Below are 15,744 nucleotides of genomic sequence, written 5' to 3'. Positions count from 1 at the left end.
CTCATAAATCTCGCGAGAAGAATCCCAGTGGCGCGAATAAACAACGAGTTTCTCCGGTAACTTGTTGGAGTTACGTTAGTAGTTGTTGTTTCGGTACAGTTTTTCTATATTATTCTGTTTTAACAGCTGTATTTTTTATTATTATTTTTTTTTTTTGATACGTTAAAGAGACATTCTGTATTTTGGTATTTTCATCTAAAACCATGTCGGACGCTTTGTCTGAAGACGGCAGCGACTTCCACCAGGATGACAGCCAGGAGGATGTTATGACCCCGGCGGAGCTGATCGCTAAACTGGAAGAAGTATGCCGATATTACCCAGATTATTTGCCTGGCATGCAGACCCTTTACTTTTATTTATACTCATAACTTTCTGCGCTACTGTTCCCGTGTGTGTCGCCCACAGGCTTGGCTGAATGAGAAGTTCTCACCGGAGCTGCTGGAGAACAAATCAGAGGTGGTGGAGTGTGTGATGGAGCAGCTTACTCATATGGTAAACTACCCGGGGAATACCTCCTGCTGTGTGGGTTGTTGTTCTACTGTTCAGCAGCACGCATGATTATAGTTGCGTTTCTAAATTGCAAAACAGCAACTGAAAAGTGAAGGACTGCAGCCTACGAGAATGTGCATGATGACTGATTCAATTGCAACGTAGGAAAAACTATATACAGTACTGTGCAAAAGTCTTGAGCCACCCTTCAGTTCTTTATATTCTGAGAGAAAATGGGTAATAGGTGCAGGGATTTATTGAAACATGTGCAAACATACATGGGAATACAGTATATAAGGTAAAAACAGGTTTTTTTAAGGACCTGACTTTCAGATACTGTTCATCTGCTGTAGATCTGCCTCATTTTCTTTTGTCATCCACTTGTCCAGTTTCCTCAAATTCCACTGCACAGCATGCCAAGATATGCCAAGTTCTGGCTAATAGTTGGTGCAAAAATAGTATTTTATGCCTGTCAGACTGTTTTATCTTTGTCATTTTTTTTTTTTTTTTTATAAATTCAACTAAACAAATGATGTGTTATTTTTGTGATAGGCTGCTAGTAACAAAGTGCCTAACGATCCAAAATTGGTTCTTTGATGAGTTGTCTTTTATGTGTATACACAACACTGATTCTTTCTGTTGAGTTAGGTACCTTTTTTATGCTAGGGTGATTCATCGGCTATTGTTGAATGGGTTAACAAACAAAAGTAGGTGCATTCCATCGCCACTAAACTGAATTATTGAATCTATAAAAAGATTGTGAAAAATACCCATTACAATTCTCTAGAGCTCAAGGTGACTTTATACACACAAACATTAATTTATCAGTTGGAGTTTAAATTTATCTCCTTTACAATTATATCAGTCAGAAAACAGCATCAAACGTTCAAAATACAGAGCTGGAGTGAGTAATATTTGACATTTTTGCTTCTTGATAAATTACTTGAATGATTAAAAAAAAAAACTTTAATTTTCTCTGTATCCTGACAGATTAGCCCTTTATATCTGAGTTTTAAGGATTTCAAAGTTAATTGGTATGGATACCTTGATCTGTAGGAAGCCCTGTATTGACTTTTAGGGTCATGACAAATGTGTAAAGTGGCAGTTTCAAAATAAAATTTCAGATAATTCAGTAGAAGGTGGTTTGCTTTTAGCATTCTGTCTAAGAAACTAACATCTAAAACTGTTGCCTGTCAGTGTGACCTTGATTCCATTACTATAAATCCAGCTGTGGAGACAGAGGTGTGCTCTCAGATCCTCATTCAGTAAGTTTATGTCATTGGGGTGCTATGAAGTGACTCCCTTAACAATGCAATATTCAAACATATTTTTGGGACTGTTGCTTTTCTGGTCATTCTGAGTCACCCCGAACAAAAGGAGCCTTTAATTTCTGACAATTTTGTGACCTTTCCACCAACAGGAGTGCAACTTGCAGCGGGTGAAGAAGGGAGATGCAAAGGCCAGCATCCATCGCATGGAAATAGACAGGATCCGCTATGTGCTCAGCAGCTACCTGCGCTCTCGTCTGCAGAAGGTCAATGGGGTCAGCGGTGCAAAACTGAGCTTTGTCTCACTTGGTGCCTGTTGTCAAAATTGTGCTGTTAATTGCCTGACCTTTGTGCTGTTTATGTTTAGATTGAAAAGTATTTCCCACATGTCTTGGAGAGAGAGAAGTCTCGGGGTGAGGGCGAGCCATCTGTGCTTTCACCTGAGGAGTTTGCTTTTGCCAAAGAGTGAGTATAGTGGATGAAGTTCTTTAAACTACTGCAATTTTTGCAACACTTGGGATTAAAAAAACAAAACAAAAAACACTTGCCGATACATCTGGCTTGCAGGTATTATGCCAACACTGAAAGCTTCCTGAAGGCTGTAGCACTGAAGCGCATGCCACCCAACTTACAGACTGTGGATATGGTCAAAGCAGGTAAAGTCTCCTCCAGTGCCTGAAATACTGCTATTATCATGTGCAGACAAATGGTGACATTTACTGTGACATTTTCCTTGACCACCACACTAAGTACTGTGTATCCTAATGTTAGTGCCTGAGCCCTCTCTGGACTCCTTTGTGTTTCTGCGAGTGAAGGAGAGACAGGAAAACATCCTGGTAGAGCCTGAAACAGATGAGCAGAGGTTTGTTAGTCAGCGTTTCACTTGACGTGCTATTATTTCAGCATCCAGTAGGTGGCAGTGTTGCCTTTTTTTCCCCATTCATCTTTTTTTCTGTACAGATGCTAAACTGATAATATCTCTACTGTGTCTCTTCTATCAGAGAGTTTGTTGTGGATCTTGAAGAGGGCTCTCAGCACCTAATGCGTTATCGAACTATAGCACCACTTGTTTCAAGCGGAGCTGTGCAGTTGATATGAACGCAAAGGTCAGTAACAATGAGTCTTGACTTTGCCATCTCTGTCATTAACTCGATACTGCCCTCACACCCTCTGCTACAAGCATCTAATAATTCAATTCTGCAGCTCTTACATAAGCCATGGCTTTGCAGTGACATCTGGATTTATTTTTAGCGCTTCCTTTTGTCTCTTGGCAACAGATTATAGAAAACAGTGAATTTGTAAAGAACCACAATGTATATGCATTATATTTAATTTGCCTATTTCACTAAACTACAGTTAACAATCAAATGCAACTAACATGTCATCTTTTATATGTCGCAGGTGGCTTGTTGCTGTGGATCCAGGAGACATTGCTGAAATAAAGGGCAGAGATCACACCGGGAAGCATGCCCTTCATCCACACTTTTATCCAGAATAAGGACTGACTTGTGGGATGCAAATATAGAGATGTTTTTAGCACCATGGCACCAGAATTTAATTTAGTGGGGCGGGGACGCAATCGGGGTCACTGCCAGTGGAAAGTCAAAGCTGTAGAGGAACCCTGCTTACTAAATTATCTTTTGCAGTGCTGTGGTGGTATTTTTGGATATGTATTTTTTTTTTTTTTTTAATCGTGTCATGACATGCTTAGTTTTGAGTGCCGGTGTCTGTGTGACAGATGAAGATGGGGCTGTCTAATCTGTTTATTCATCACTCTTCATGTTGCTCCATCTAAATGACTCATGTTATTGGATGATTTCTCTGCTGCTCAATAACAGGAGGCATCAGATGACCCGACGATGAAATTTCATCAGGTCACTTGGTATCGTAAAGCACTACCATCCTGAGGCGTACGTGTTAATGTGCATGCATCTTTGCAAGAACGAGGATGGCTGTGATTTAAGGACAGTCACACTTGAGTTAATGTGCTTTAATGTCATAGATTATAGAAATGCTGCTTTTGTACATCGTGACATTTTTTCTTTTTCACAGGTTTAAAGTTCCTTTTGACTTTGTTTTAAACTTTAACCTAAAAGAAATGTTACGATAGCATTGTTATGTAAGTGTTTCAGAGGGAGCAATCAGCGCTTATTGTTTGCCCTCATATATATTCACCAGTAATTGGAATTAATAAAGGATCGAGAGAGTGGGCTTAGCACAACTGAATAATCAAGAAGACTGTCTTCTTAATCGGCACTGCTGATCCAGCTCATAGAGGGCCCTGTAACTTTCTGATTATCATAACACACTGCTGCTGTTATATATAGATATATAGTGTCTTGATGGTCAGGAGCAAATCAAGTTGCTTTAGATGTCTGATGACATATGGTGTGGTATTGTGGGAACAGGCCTGTTATTATTCCTATTAAAATGTTGGAAAATAAAAGGTTTCTTCAGGTATTGACAGAGCTGGAAATATGGATTGGAGAAAAATAAAACTCTTAAATGATTGACTGTGAAAGAACTGCATTTATTAAACACTACACCTGATATTTTTTTAGACTTTGCAGAAATATTCACATTTTTCACACTAATTCAGAGTTCAGAAGTGTCCTGTAGTTTGGTGGCTCCGGGCGTCTCTGTAAAGATGGGTCTTCTGTGTGTGGAACTCGATATGCTTGTATGCGTACATGGAGTGGTTCCTGAATAGCTTCCTTGGCTAGGTGACTGGCCTGCTGAGAGCTGTCTATAATCCGGCCCTCCTCAGGTTTACACATGGACTGTGGGGCAGTGATCCCTTTAGGTCAGGGCAGGCGCTAGGTAGAAAAGGTTTGGAACCATGCCCAGCCCTCTTGTGGGATCTGTGTCTGCTAACAGGTGTGGGAATAGATGGCAGGATGACCTGGATAGTTTCCATAATGCAGAGTGGAATTACACACAACACATTTTTATGTAGTTAATGCACATCGTTAACACTGGACAATAAAGGTGTAAGGTGATGATACAAATATGTAACTTCATGTACATTTTCACAGTTAACATTAAGGTGTATTCAAAATGTGTCTTTCCCATAAGTAAAACATTGGATTAGGCTCAGTAATGGCAGCCTATAAAAACATAAAACCTATTTAAATATTAAAAATGGTGGCATAAATGATCTGAGATCAGTACTATAGGGAAATCTAAAGGAAAACACAAAGTCACAAGCTGGTTGGCCAGGACAGTAAAGAGGGTGGGGTAAACAATATGACATCAAAACTGAGGTGATATAAATGTGCTGCGCCAGATTCTCCTGTGGGGAACAACTGACCGCACACTACAACACGCTGCCCATGGGAGAGTGTAAGCAAAAATTTAGAATACAACTCAGAATTACACACAAAGACTGATGCTTGTTGTCACACATCGATCTTTGTGTGCAACTTGATTTTTTTTTTAAAAACAGATTTTGTCTGTTGTAATTCTGACAGGTTTTTTCTGTTTTCCAGAACTCCAAACATTGAGAACAACATTCCCATCACTCAGTATCAGAAAACCAGCATGGAGATGTCCAGTACATCGTAAGCACTGAGACAAGACACACACACACAAACTGTACAGATTAGTTTGCACAACTTCTTTAGGGATTAAATTGAAATGATCATTTTTTTGGTATCAGATCACATTCATGTTGTGATGCCTTCCTCAAACCACGCCTCAAAAACAGAGAACAGCACAACTGCAATCTACACGAGCATATTAACATTTCCAGTCCAAACTGAGATCCGTGTGTGTTTCTTGCTAGTGTCCTGCCAGTTGTCGGCTTTGGGTCGATGGCTCGGTCAGCTGGACTTCTGGAGATTGCCGTCAGGCTGTGCTTAAACCAGCGTAAACAACTGTGTCCTCATGTCTGGGTTCCCATCCTAAAACCCCAGCGATCCTGCATCCGTCCTCCAGTTTCAGAGCAGTTATCCTCTGATGTCTTGAGCCAAGCCTTTCTGCTCCATCCTTTCTCACCTTTGCTGGATGACCCGCACGATGGCGATGATCTGTTGTTCCCAATCAAGAACAAGCGTGTGGTTTTTGCCGACACACAGGGATTGTCTCTAACAGCCGTGCGAGTGTTTTCTGATGAAGAAGAGTCTGACCTCGACCTGCTGCCATCACTGCAGTCTTTGGGCAGCATGACGGAGGATGGCTACAGCTGCACCGTCAGCACCTGCTGCCCAGGAACACGTCTCAAACTGGGTTTCCCGCAGCCCTCTGCAGATTTCCAGGCCTTTCGTGCCAAGCTGGCAGAGAGCATGGTCATCTTGGAGAACTGCAGTATCAGTGAACAGGCCCTCAAAGGAACCGCAAGAGTCAGGAATGTCAGCTACCGGAAAGATGTGCGTGTGCGCATCACCTTTGACTCCTGGCAGAGCTACAGAGACGTGCCCTGTGCGTACCTGCAGAAACGCTTTGGAGGACCTCAGACGGACATCTTTGAATTTGACATTCCATTCCTAAAGTGCTAGATGCCAAAAGGAACATTGAGTTTTGTTTAAGTTATTTGCCAGGAGGGTACAGCGAGGCTTTCTGGGACAATAACAACGGGCAGAATTACGGCATTACTGTGAGTGTGAACTCACATCTGTGCCATGGGAAGAATCTGAGTGAAAGGGCATGACGCACTCAACCTAGAAGTGATCCCCCCCTCCTTTTTTTTTTCTCTCATGCATACTATGCCAGTTCTGAGTGAAAGTGTAGTGGTTATTTTCTGTTTTGATTTTTTTCTGTGAAATGTTACTTCTTTTATTTTTATTCCTTTTTAGACAAATTAGTGACAGTTTTGTATTTTAAAAATGTCTTTAATACAGGGCTGTTTTGTTGTCAGTTTCCACCATTCTTTCACATTAAGCATCACACGCTGTCTGATTTTTCAGTCCACGCTCAGCTGGCATGTCCTGCATTTTGGCCCATCACCACAGGATGAGTTACTGTTGTGCGACAGGGAGGGGATCCCTTTCACTTTAGGCATTTCTGGGATTCCCATATAGGGCAGACATTACTGGGCAGGGACAAACAGATGCCCAGTAGCAGGAGCAGCTAATCTTAGCACAGCTGCCAAAGAGTTACTGCAGGGAACTTTGAGAGCTTCCTCATTACCTACTCTTACATGATCAAACACCCAACCTCCTTCTAATGGCTGTAACTGTTACAAAGTATCATACTGTTCTGCAGTAAAGTCTTTCCTGCAACATGTATATGCTCTGACTTTCACAATCAACTTTATAGTTGATTAAAGTAAAGCAGGAAAGTATCGAGGATGCTCTTAAACTAGAGTTTATGTTTCAATGTAGTATCACTGCTTAGACAATCTGACTTAATTTTGCAGGAGACATATGTGGCAGTGGATTTTTGAGAGGGGATCACAACAAGTAGGAATAATCTCTTACTGGAAAAAACAAAAATGTTTTACATGTCATCAAACCTGGTTTGACTTGTCACAGTAGAGAAAGCACTGGAGGACTGATGATGGCTGAGGTCCAGTAAGTGTCCCAGTAAGCCATAAAGCTGAGCCAGCATCCACACATCCATCATTATTACGCCTGTTTTGTCCCTACTGTGACAAGTCAAAATGTCAGCTGTGAAAAAGGTCTCAAGTCTAGTAAAACAAACAAACAAAAAAATACATCGAGGGAAAAAAATAGAAATTGCTGAAAAAGATGCGACACATCACCACGATGACACCATGAAGAAAATCATTTTCTCCAGTCTTCTTAAGCCTGTTGTGTTTTCAGTGCTTGTTTTGCACGTTCATTGTATTTCCAGCTGTGATTAGGATGGAATAACGCAATACACATTTTAAAAGTTTTCTAGTTAAATACACTATCTGCTCCACGCAGGAGGGAAGAGGGAAAGCAGCACGAGCGCACCCTGAGAGGTGAGTCTTTCCACAGTGCTCTAACCTACACACGATGGGCTCAGCTATCTTTTGCATCACAGCGTCTGTTTTCACTGCAGGTTCACACACTTCCAAGTTTTTGTCATGCATCAGCACTTCCCTCAGCGCCCCACACTAATGTTGCACACTTTGCAGCTCGGGTCTTTCTTGGCATTGGCGGTGGTCAGACTCATAAGCTGGTGCCCGCTGATCTGCTCCACGCTGCCCTGATCCAAAGGAACCGGCTCGGTGAACAGCACCTCAAGAATGACGTCGCTGGCGTGGCAGTACAGGGGCTCCTCCCCCGGTCTCTGGGGGGCAGTGTAGGTCAGGAAGGGGTTGGAAGCCAAGTCCAGCATAGGGAGACGGGTGCGACAAAAGGCGTCTCCCTCTGAGCCAGCAGGGGCCAGCACCAGCACCACATAGTGGTAGGCTGTGTACATACAGTAGAAGTCTGCAAAATACAGGCAGATGTCAGGGTTCAGGAGGTGCCCAGCTGGGATCTGAAACCGCAGGGGTCCGTACGGAGAGTCTTTGGGAGGTAGGCCTGTGTCAAACTCTGTGTTGCAGCTGAAGAAGACTCCATGCAGTTTGCCACTGATGGGAGAGCCATGACTCCCACTGCTGTCTTTTAGGGCCGGACGCATCAGACCTCCACTCTCCTTTCTAATTCAGTACATGAAAAGGAAATGAGCATTGCACTCATTTTCAATGAGAATATATAAAGAGAAAAAATGAAGCGCATACCTGACATAATCAAAGTAGTCTGGGTGCTGGTTGCGATAAAACACAGAGAATTTCAGCAGCCTCCCCGCTGAGCCCTTGGCCTTGTCGAGAAGCTGCTGTAGGTGTTCCATGGCATAGTCTGCAGAGTTAAGTTTTGAAGTTGTAAAATCATTTGAAGTCTGCATTACTTTCAAATGCTAATGAGTAATCAGTGCTGAGACAGAATTGTGTGTGTGTGTGTGTGTTTTTTTGCCATTTTTGTGCACTGCACTTTTTGTTCTTTTCTTGCATCACTTTGGTCAGAGCTCTCATGTTCCGCTGCATGCATAATCGCTGTTATTTTAGTCTCAACACATCATGGTATGTCTTACCCCCAGTGCAAAACTCCACCACCTGGCTCCACTCTGACACCAAATAGTCACCATCTGGCTGTCGGACAGCAGTTTGAACAGCAACACAGTATTCTGTGCGCGGGCTGAGGAACCAGTGTCCCCTCACTGCCATGGGGAGGGGCACGGCTTTGGCCACCAGCTTGGTTGGCACATCCTGTGGGATAAAGCAGGAAACAGATGACATCGGGGAGAAGATGCACAGTCTGCTGCGTGCGCCATTTACATTTCAAAGCCATTGTATACATGCAATTGTTAGTCAAGCATTTCCTTCCATAAATTTTGCCTTATTAATGTGATTTTCCATTTTAAGCCCGAGCTGCTGTAACTAGGATACATCTAATCAAAACAGCAGCTTCGTTTTGACCAAGGCCTCTGAGCAGCACAGCTAATTACTTCAGACTCAGAGGTCCATATATCCATAGCAACATCTCTGATGCAAGTTTGTTTGTGCCTCTTCTTGTATCAGAGAGGAATCACATCCTCCATTTAGGAAGAACTGGCTCAGTACTACCCCTGCCTTGACTTCACAAAAGCACTTTTCAGTTTGTGAATGCGTGCTGCAATAATATGCCATAATTACAGTTGCCATTTTGCATCTGCAGTGAAAGGAGACTGACTGGTTCTTTTTATTATCATTATTTTAGGGTACAGGGATGTCATCAGTATAACTATCAAAGAGAACACAGGGACAAAAGGGAAGAAAACTCAGAAAATGTTTAGAAGGAAAAATAAATATTCAAATATGTGAATAGAAAATAAAGCTTGTGGTAGTATTGGAAATGTGGAGCAGAGTAGTGGAATGCATAGTTGTTGGACACTTTGGAATTAGCAGAATTTCTCCATTGATTACTTATAAAATGTGTTCTGATCATCCATCTTCTTCTGCTTATCTTTTTCAGAGTAGGGGTGGGGGGGTGGAGCCTATACCAGCTGTCACAGAGCGAGAGGCAGGGTACACCCTGGACAGGTCACTGGCCTGTCGCAGTTTTTTTAATGTAATATTTATTGTCTTTATTGAACACAGTGATAACTCACAGTGCTGGCTGAAGAAAAATCAACAGCTAAATAGCGGCAGGTTTTGGAATAGCAAAGTCATGACTTTAACCCATTTGAGATGCTCAATCATGAAATCTCAGAGTCCACAAAGTCTTGTAAGCAGCTACAGGAACTGTGGGATGGAGATTTTGCTGGTAAAGGAGAGTGAATGAGTTCCTAAAGAGAAGAGTTCACAACTGCACTGTGATGACTCAGTGTTTTAGGTAAAGACATGAACTGTTGTTGTGTTGAGTCAGATTATGTTTGTCTTAAATTGTGACTTGAATCCCGAATGAAAGTCAGACCACGCTGTATGAGTAACATAGAAGTTCTGGTAATTACAAAGTGTTCACCAGCTTCTTTGAAAGTGTATACTGCGTGAGAGTGTTTCCAACATGCATTAATATGAGCAATCTAACTTGCTCACACTGAAAATGTCATTAGTTCTGTGGATCTGAGCGGCTAGCACGGCTCAAAGTAAATTAGGAAATATCTTGCGTATCTAACATGACCCAAAGAGAGCTGATGGAAAGTAGCTGCACATCTCTTTTTTTCGCTATGCTCAGGATTAACAGACTCTGACCCGTGTTAAAGATGAACTAAAAATAGATTTGTTGTGAATTTAATCATGCACATTGGAAGCAATTAACATGAAATCTTCTCCATGCCGCAGCTGAATTTGTCAGTTTTTGTCCACTTTAAATAAGAAAAAAAAAAAAAAAAGAAACAATGTGCAAGTGAGTCACTGGCCTGAAGCTGTTGACTGCACACATTTTCCTTTTCACTTGTATTGGAAGTGACTGAAAGGGCACAACCACAGTTTTCTGTGTTCCGAGTAACACGGTAAAGCAGTCATCTGCTAACCAAAGCGGACTTCGATAAAATCAAATGATTTCCTGCCCCATTTAGGCTTCCCGCTGTTAATTAGGAAATGACATGCAGAACACGGATGAAGACGAGCACTGACTGGTGTGAATCTGGAACATGAACCTAGACAACAAAGTGCAGAGCACGCTGCCTTCAGGGAGAGGACAAGGAGGGAAGGTATGTGAGGTCATGCTGGAGTTACAGAACAGTCAGACCCTGTGTTTAAAGCGGTTGGGGTCCCTGTTGGCTTTGCGGCTTAGGTCGATGAAGAAGTGTGTGGCTCTGGCCGTGTCCTCGGGGGTCATATCCCACACGATCCGGAAGGAGTCGCAGGTCACCTCACAAATCTGGATATTACAGGGGGTTGAAAGGGGGGCATCCATTTCTGTAATCTGCCATTAGAATTAGAGATAAGAGCAGAGAGTTAGTGTGTAATATGGGGCTGTAATACCAGCGCTGTAGAAGGGGAAAATCTGCTAAGAGATTAAACTGTGTCACTGTACAGCAGTTCAAAACAGCATGACTGAAAACACCTCAGCAGAATCAAATTAACCTTTCATTTGGAGATCTGTGTGCCAGCTCTTTGTTCACTGTCTTATGCTCTCAACACCCCCCCCCCCACACACACACACACACACACCCCCCCCCCCCCACCCCCCACCTTAACTGACATTTCCCATCATTGCACAACTCGATACCCTCCCAGCTGAGTGACTGGCCTCTGCTTCCCCCCGTGCATTTCATAATCCACCTACAGCAGTCTCTCAGCAACCACACGTCTTTCAGCCTCCCTCAATCTTCTCCTGTAATTCGCATGGAAGGGGTCACAAACAAAAACCTTTCTGCACCCGTCAGCAGGCATTTAAACTAAAGGGAAACTTTCGGAGCATTTCTGTCTCTTGCTGAAATGCACTCCTTTTCAAAAATAGCAAGTGAAGCAAGCAAACTCCTTTCAGCTCGAGGAAAATAGGGAGGTTTAAGCATCTGCACCAGGTGATGTATGATCATATTTCCCGAGCTGCCCATCAGCATTTCGATCCAGGCTGCTGCACAAAGCCCTGAGTATCAGGCTGGGAGCAATCTGTTGGTCAGCCTGTGTTTGCCCCATTAACTGTCACCTACCCTCCTCTTAAATGATGGTAGCTCTCTTCAGTGTGTGCACTGTGGTTCTGTTTATCCTGGTTTGCTTGCAGTTTTCATCAGTCTAGTGTTACTGCAATAGTCTCCTCCACAGCTACAGTATAGCTTATACTGATCTATTCCAGCATCTCAACACTAAAGCAGCACATTGCGTGTTTCTCTTATTAGCCCTCGCATAGTGAACATGTGCCTAAGATGTGTCCAAAAATAACCTCCGTTGTTGCCTGTGTGATCCTACAAATGCCTGGTTTAGAGTCATTGTCTGATTGCCGGGTCTGTTAAGGTGCGCCCCCGTCAGTATGATGGACAGGCTGCAACAGCTCATTAAAGCCTGTGAACTGTGAAATTTGTGCGATGGCTCGTTCGCACGGGGACCGGGGCAGGGAAGCTGCATCGTGCACGTGCAGTTCCATGCGTCTGTTTTCCAGCTGCTGTTCTCTCTCTTTTTTTCTTTTTTTTTTTTTGCCGTAGTGTGTCTTTCTCAGAGACAAAAACTGGGGCAACAGAAGATTCTCACAGGACAAGTCATCAAAGCCCCCCATGCCTCTGCATATGCTCCACTTATGGATGGCAGAGATGTGAATACAGTTCAAATTCAGGTTGCCATAGTGTGAGCCAATTATCTCCACTACATTACTGGCTTTAACAGACAGCTGCTCCACATTAGGCAATTTGGTCTAACTAATAATTATTATGAGTACACATCACAACTCATAATTCATCTAGAAGTGCATAATTAGGCTACAGTTCTCATCCCTGCCTGAAGTATGTAACACACACACAAACACACAGATGCTGTGCTGTAATCATGCATATGGAGCAGGGCATGAAAGCAGCTCTCTGGTTCAAAGTCACTTTTTTTTTCTTCTTTGAGGAGAATACTTTAAAAGACATTTACTTAGATACATGAGAGGGATGAAAAGGCGCAATCTTCTCACTTTGGTTCTTAAACCGGGGTGCTGAAAAGGCAGTCGCTGCGTGTGAAAATGGAAATATTATCGCTTCCATAAAGTAGTTTGAAGCGATGCACAGTTAGCATTGACATTTAGGAGAATGACACCCAATTTCTTTACATGAATCAGTCGGGGCTGCCGTGTGAAATGTCCTCGCAGTCCCACGCAAAATGTCATTGGGATTGAATAAATTCCCAAAGTTGGCAAACAAAAATAAAAAAACGTCACCACACATACATGTTTACATCAAAGGAATAACTCTGGCATCGACTGTATTGATCTGACTTTATGTCAAATATTTCTGGAGAAAGCACACACACACACACACACACACACACACACACACACACACACACACACACACACACACACACACACACACAGCATAAGATCATCTGATCTCAACAACTTGTAAATAGACTCCGGTACAACGGGTTTATTTTCTGGGAACATATAAGCATCCATATAGAGAATAATGTAAAAGAATTCCTTACTTGTATGAGGCTCAAATTTGTGATGGGAGTAGGTCTTCTTATTTCGCTTTCTACTTCCCTGCTATCGTGCAGCCGCTGATAGATCCCCCAGGAAAACTGATTAGGAGGTGAACGAACACACAGGCTCTCTCTCTTCTCGTCTGCGCCGCGCTGGTCACACAAACACGCCACACCCCCCCCCCCCCCCCCCCACCCCACCACCAACCCCCCCCCCCCCCCCCCCCCCCCCCCCCCCCCCCCCCCCCCCCCCCCCCCCCCCCCCCCCCCCCCACATCCCACTCCCTGCCTCCCTCCCTCCCTCCCCCTCCCAATCTCATTTTTGCTTTGAGCGCTGCACGATGATAACTTGACTCCTCTGCACCCATAAAGAATGAATTAAAACCTGAAAGAAGCAATGGAGGAAAAAAAGAAAAAATAATTTTCCAGTAGCACTATGACCACAGTGAGACACTCAGTGTACCTTGTCAGTGTCGAAGCTTTCGCCAGCCAGCCGTGCACAGCACATCACATCACTCGCTTGTAAATCTGCCCTGAAGCACAAAATCCAAATATACTCTAATATAATCTGAACACTGAACTGCTGGCATAAATGTCACCTCTCAGATATGGAGAAAGTATGGGTGCTGGGAGTCTGAAGGGAAAAGAATAACTGCTTTTTTTGCACAGTCCACTTGCCACGCAATATTCTAAACAGATTATGCTGTGAGTGATGTCCCATAAAATTACACAGAGCCCTGTCAAGACCTCAAAAAATATACATGTGCCAACTGTTGTGCCATATGGACCAACTCCACGGGGCATTTCCCTCTAGCGTATCTGGAGGCGGGGGATGCCACTATGTAAGTCCAGAGTAATCAGATTTCCACTAGCATTCATTTTCTGTGGGATGTTTTTGTGTTTGTTCAACCTCACTGGACAACTTCATTTAGGATTCCATTAGAGATTATAGAGACCCTTCCCAGATTAACGGGTATAATCTGCCACTAAAACAATAGACGTGAGTGTAGGCTAAAGAGAATAACAAGGGATGTGTTTATAGTGCCAGTGAAGTCCTTTCACAAATTTTTATTTCGTAAAAATGATATAGTGGCATAATTCCACGCACTGTGTGGCGTATTGAAAAGCTTAATTTACTTCCAGACAGCAGCAGATAAGTGATACCCCAGAGTGTAATTAAACTGCAATCATCCATCATTAGTCATGCCGTGACAGCCTCTGTCCAAATAACCTTCTCTGCTTCAGAAGTGGGAATAACCAGTTTTCTAGTGGAGGGGCAGGTGTGCATGTTTAGAAAGTGGAATTTGGCCCCATTTTGTGGTGTTCAGAACATTTCTTATATTTGAATTATGCTTACACATTTACATATTTGAGTATTATTTGAAAAATATTGTAGATTTATTATGGATTCATCCAGATATTTGCCAAGAGGTCCCTGCCTTATCGAAGGGACCAGACACTGACTGACCTGGGGCACCAAAAATCAGTAGCAGCCCTAGAAGGGGTATACTACTACATTTACATAGGGGGATGCTCCCAGAATAACATGTTTTTCACATTCAGCACTCATATTTGGAGAATCTGTGTCCACCAAATTATGAGCAAACTCCACAAAAAGTTTATTTTTAAATTATTTTTTTGGCCTTTTTTATTTGATAGTTTTTGCAGAGAGAGACAGGAAAGCAGGAGGAGAGATGGGGGAAGACCCACAGTAAATGACGATTAGGTCGGGACTTGAACCTGTGCCATCTGCACCACCTATGTGGTTGCCCGCTCAACCGCTGAGCCACCCTGGCACCCACCACAAAAAGTTTTATTAGTAGTCTTCAGGAATAGTTCTCCAGGCTTCTTGAAGGACATTCAAAGCTCTTCTTTGGCTTCTTTGCCTTTTGCTCTGTTCTCTGTCGAGATGATGCCACACTGCTTCAGTAACGTTGAGGTCCGGGCTCTGGAGAGGCCAATCCATGACTGATAATGTTCCACTGTGCGTTTGTCCTATTCAGGTATCCTTTTACTCCTTTGGCAGTGTGTTTGTGATCGTTGTCATGCTGAAAAATGAAGCCATTGCCAATCAGATGCTTTCCAGATGGTACTGCATGATGGATCGAAATCTGACAGATCATGTCTGTGTTCATTATTCCATCAATTGATAAGCTCTCCAACACCACTGGCTGAAATGCAGCCCCAAACCATGCCAGAGCCTCCACTGTGTTTTACAGATAGCTGTAGAAACTCACCATTATTCTTAATCTTGTCCATACATACTGACAATGATTTGATAGACAAATTTCGAATTTGGATTCATCGCTCCATCAGACCTGTTGTCACTGATTGTCAGTCCAGTTCTTGTGTAATTTGGCATAGCTCAGCCCTTTCTCCCTGTTTCCCTTCCTTAAGAATGACTTCTTGACAGCCACCCTTCAACTGAGACATTTCTGATGAGACTACACTGAACAGTACATGGATCATCAGAAGGGC

At 43.1% G+C, this 15,744-nt stretch overlaps 3 protein-coding genes across 4 annotated transcripts; 2 read left to right on the top strand and 1 right to left on the bottom strand.

Moving 5' to 3' along the window:
- The first annotated feature begins 29 nt into the window (after positions 1–29).
- gins4 (GINS complex subunit 4 (Sld5 homolog)) lies at positions 30–4,236 on the top strand. Of its 2 annotated transcripts, XM_030737395.1 has the most exons (9): positions 35–93; positions 226–302; positions 406–492; positions 1,910–2,023; positions 2,125–2,222; positions 2,325–2,413; positions 2,529–2,619; positions 2,759–2,863; positions 3,159–4,236. In XM_030737395.1, the coding sequence occupies exons 2-8, from the start codon at positions 267–269 to the stop codon at positions 2,853–2,855; spliced, it is 612 nt and encodes a 203-aa protein (XP_030593255.1). In that variant the 5' UTR covers positions 35–93; positions 226–266; the 3' UTR covers positions 2,856–2,863; positions 3,159–4,236. The 2 variants fall into 2 exon arrangements, with proteins under 2 accessions (XP_030593254.1, XP_030593255.1); XM_030737394.1 differs by having other exon boundaries at positions 30–302; positions 3,159–4,235.
- A 30-nt stretch (positions 4,237–4,266) lies between these two features.
- On the bottom strand, positions 4,267–13,399 carry phyhip (phytanoyl-CoA 2-hydroxylase interacting protein). Its single transcript, XM_030737393.1, has 5 exons — positions 13,270–13,399; positions 10,898–11,074; positions 8,760–8,934; positions 8,410–8,527; positions 4,267–8,328 (listed from the first exon to the last, which is right to left on the bottom strand). The coding sequence occupies exons 2-5, from the start codon at positions 11,063–11,065 to the stop codon at positions 7,785–7,787; spliced, it is 1,005 nt and encodes a 334-aa protein (XP_030593253.1). The 5' UTR covers positions 11,066–11,074; positions 13,270–13,399; the 3' UTR covers positions 4,267–7,784.
- ppp1r3c2b (protein phosphatase 1 regulatory subunit 3C2, duplicate b) lies at positions 4,890–6,482 on the top strand. The gene is given in 5 exon segments (XM_030737392.1): positions 4,890–5,069; positions 5,072–5,099; positions 5,246–5,317; positions 5,542–6,233; positions 6,236–6,482. Coding segments are annotated over 5 exon segments (1,002 nt in total). The 5' UTR covers positions 4,890–5,029; the 3' UTR covers positions 6,406–6,482.
- Positions 13,400–15,744: the final 2,345 nt, after the last annotated feature.

This window comes from Archocentrus centrarchus, chromosome 9, assembly GCF_007364275.1.
Source record: "Archocentrus centrarchus isolate MPI-CPG fArcCen1 chromosome 9, fArcCen1, whole genome shotgun sequence".
In the NCBI taxonomy this organism is placed as follows: domain Eukaryota; kingdom Metazoa; phylum Chordata; class Actinopteri; order Cichliformes; family Cichlidae; genus Archocentrus; species Archocentrus centrarchus.
The sequence above is the reverse complement of the archived record's forward strand: the minus strand, read 5'-3'. Positions and strand labels throughout refer to the sequence as shown.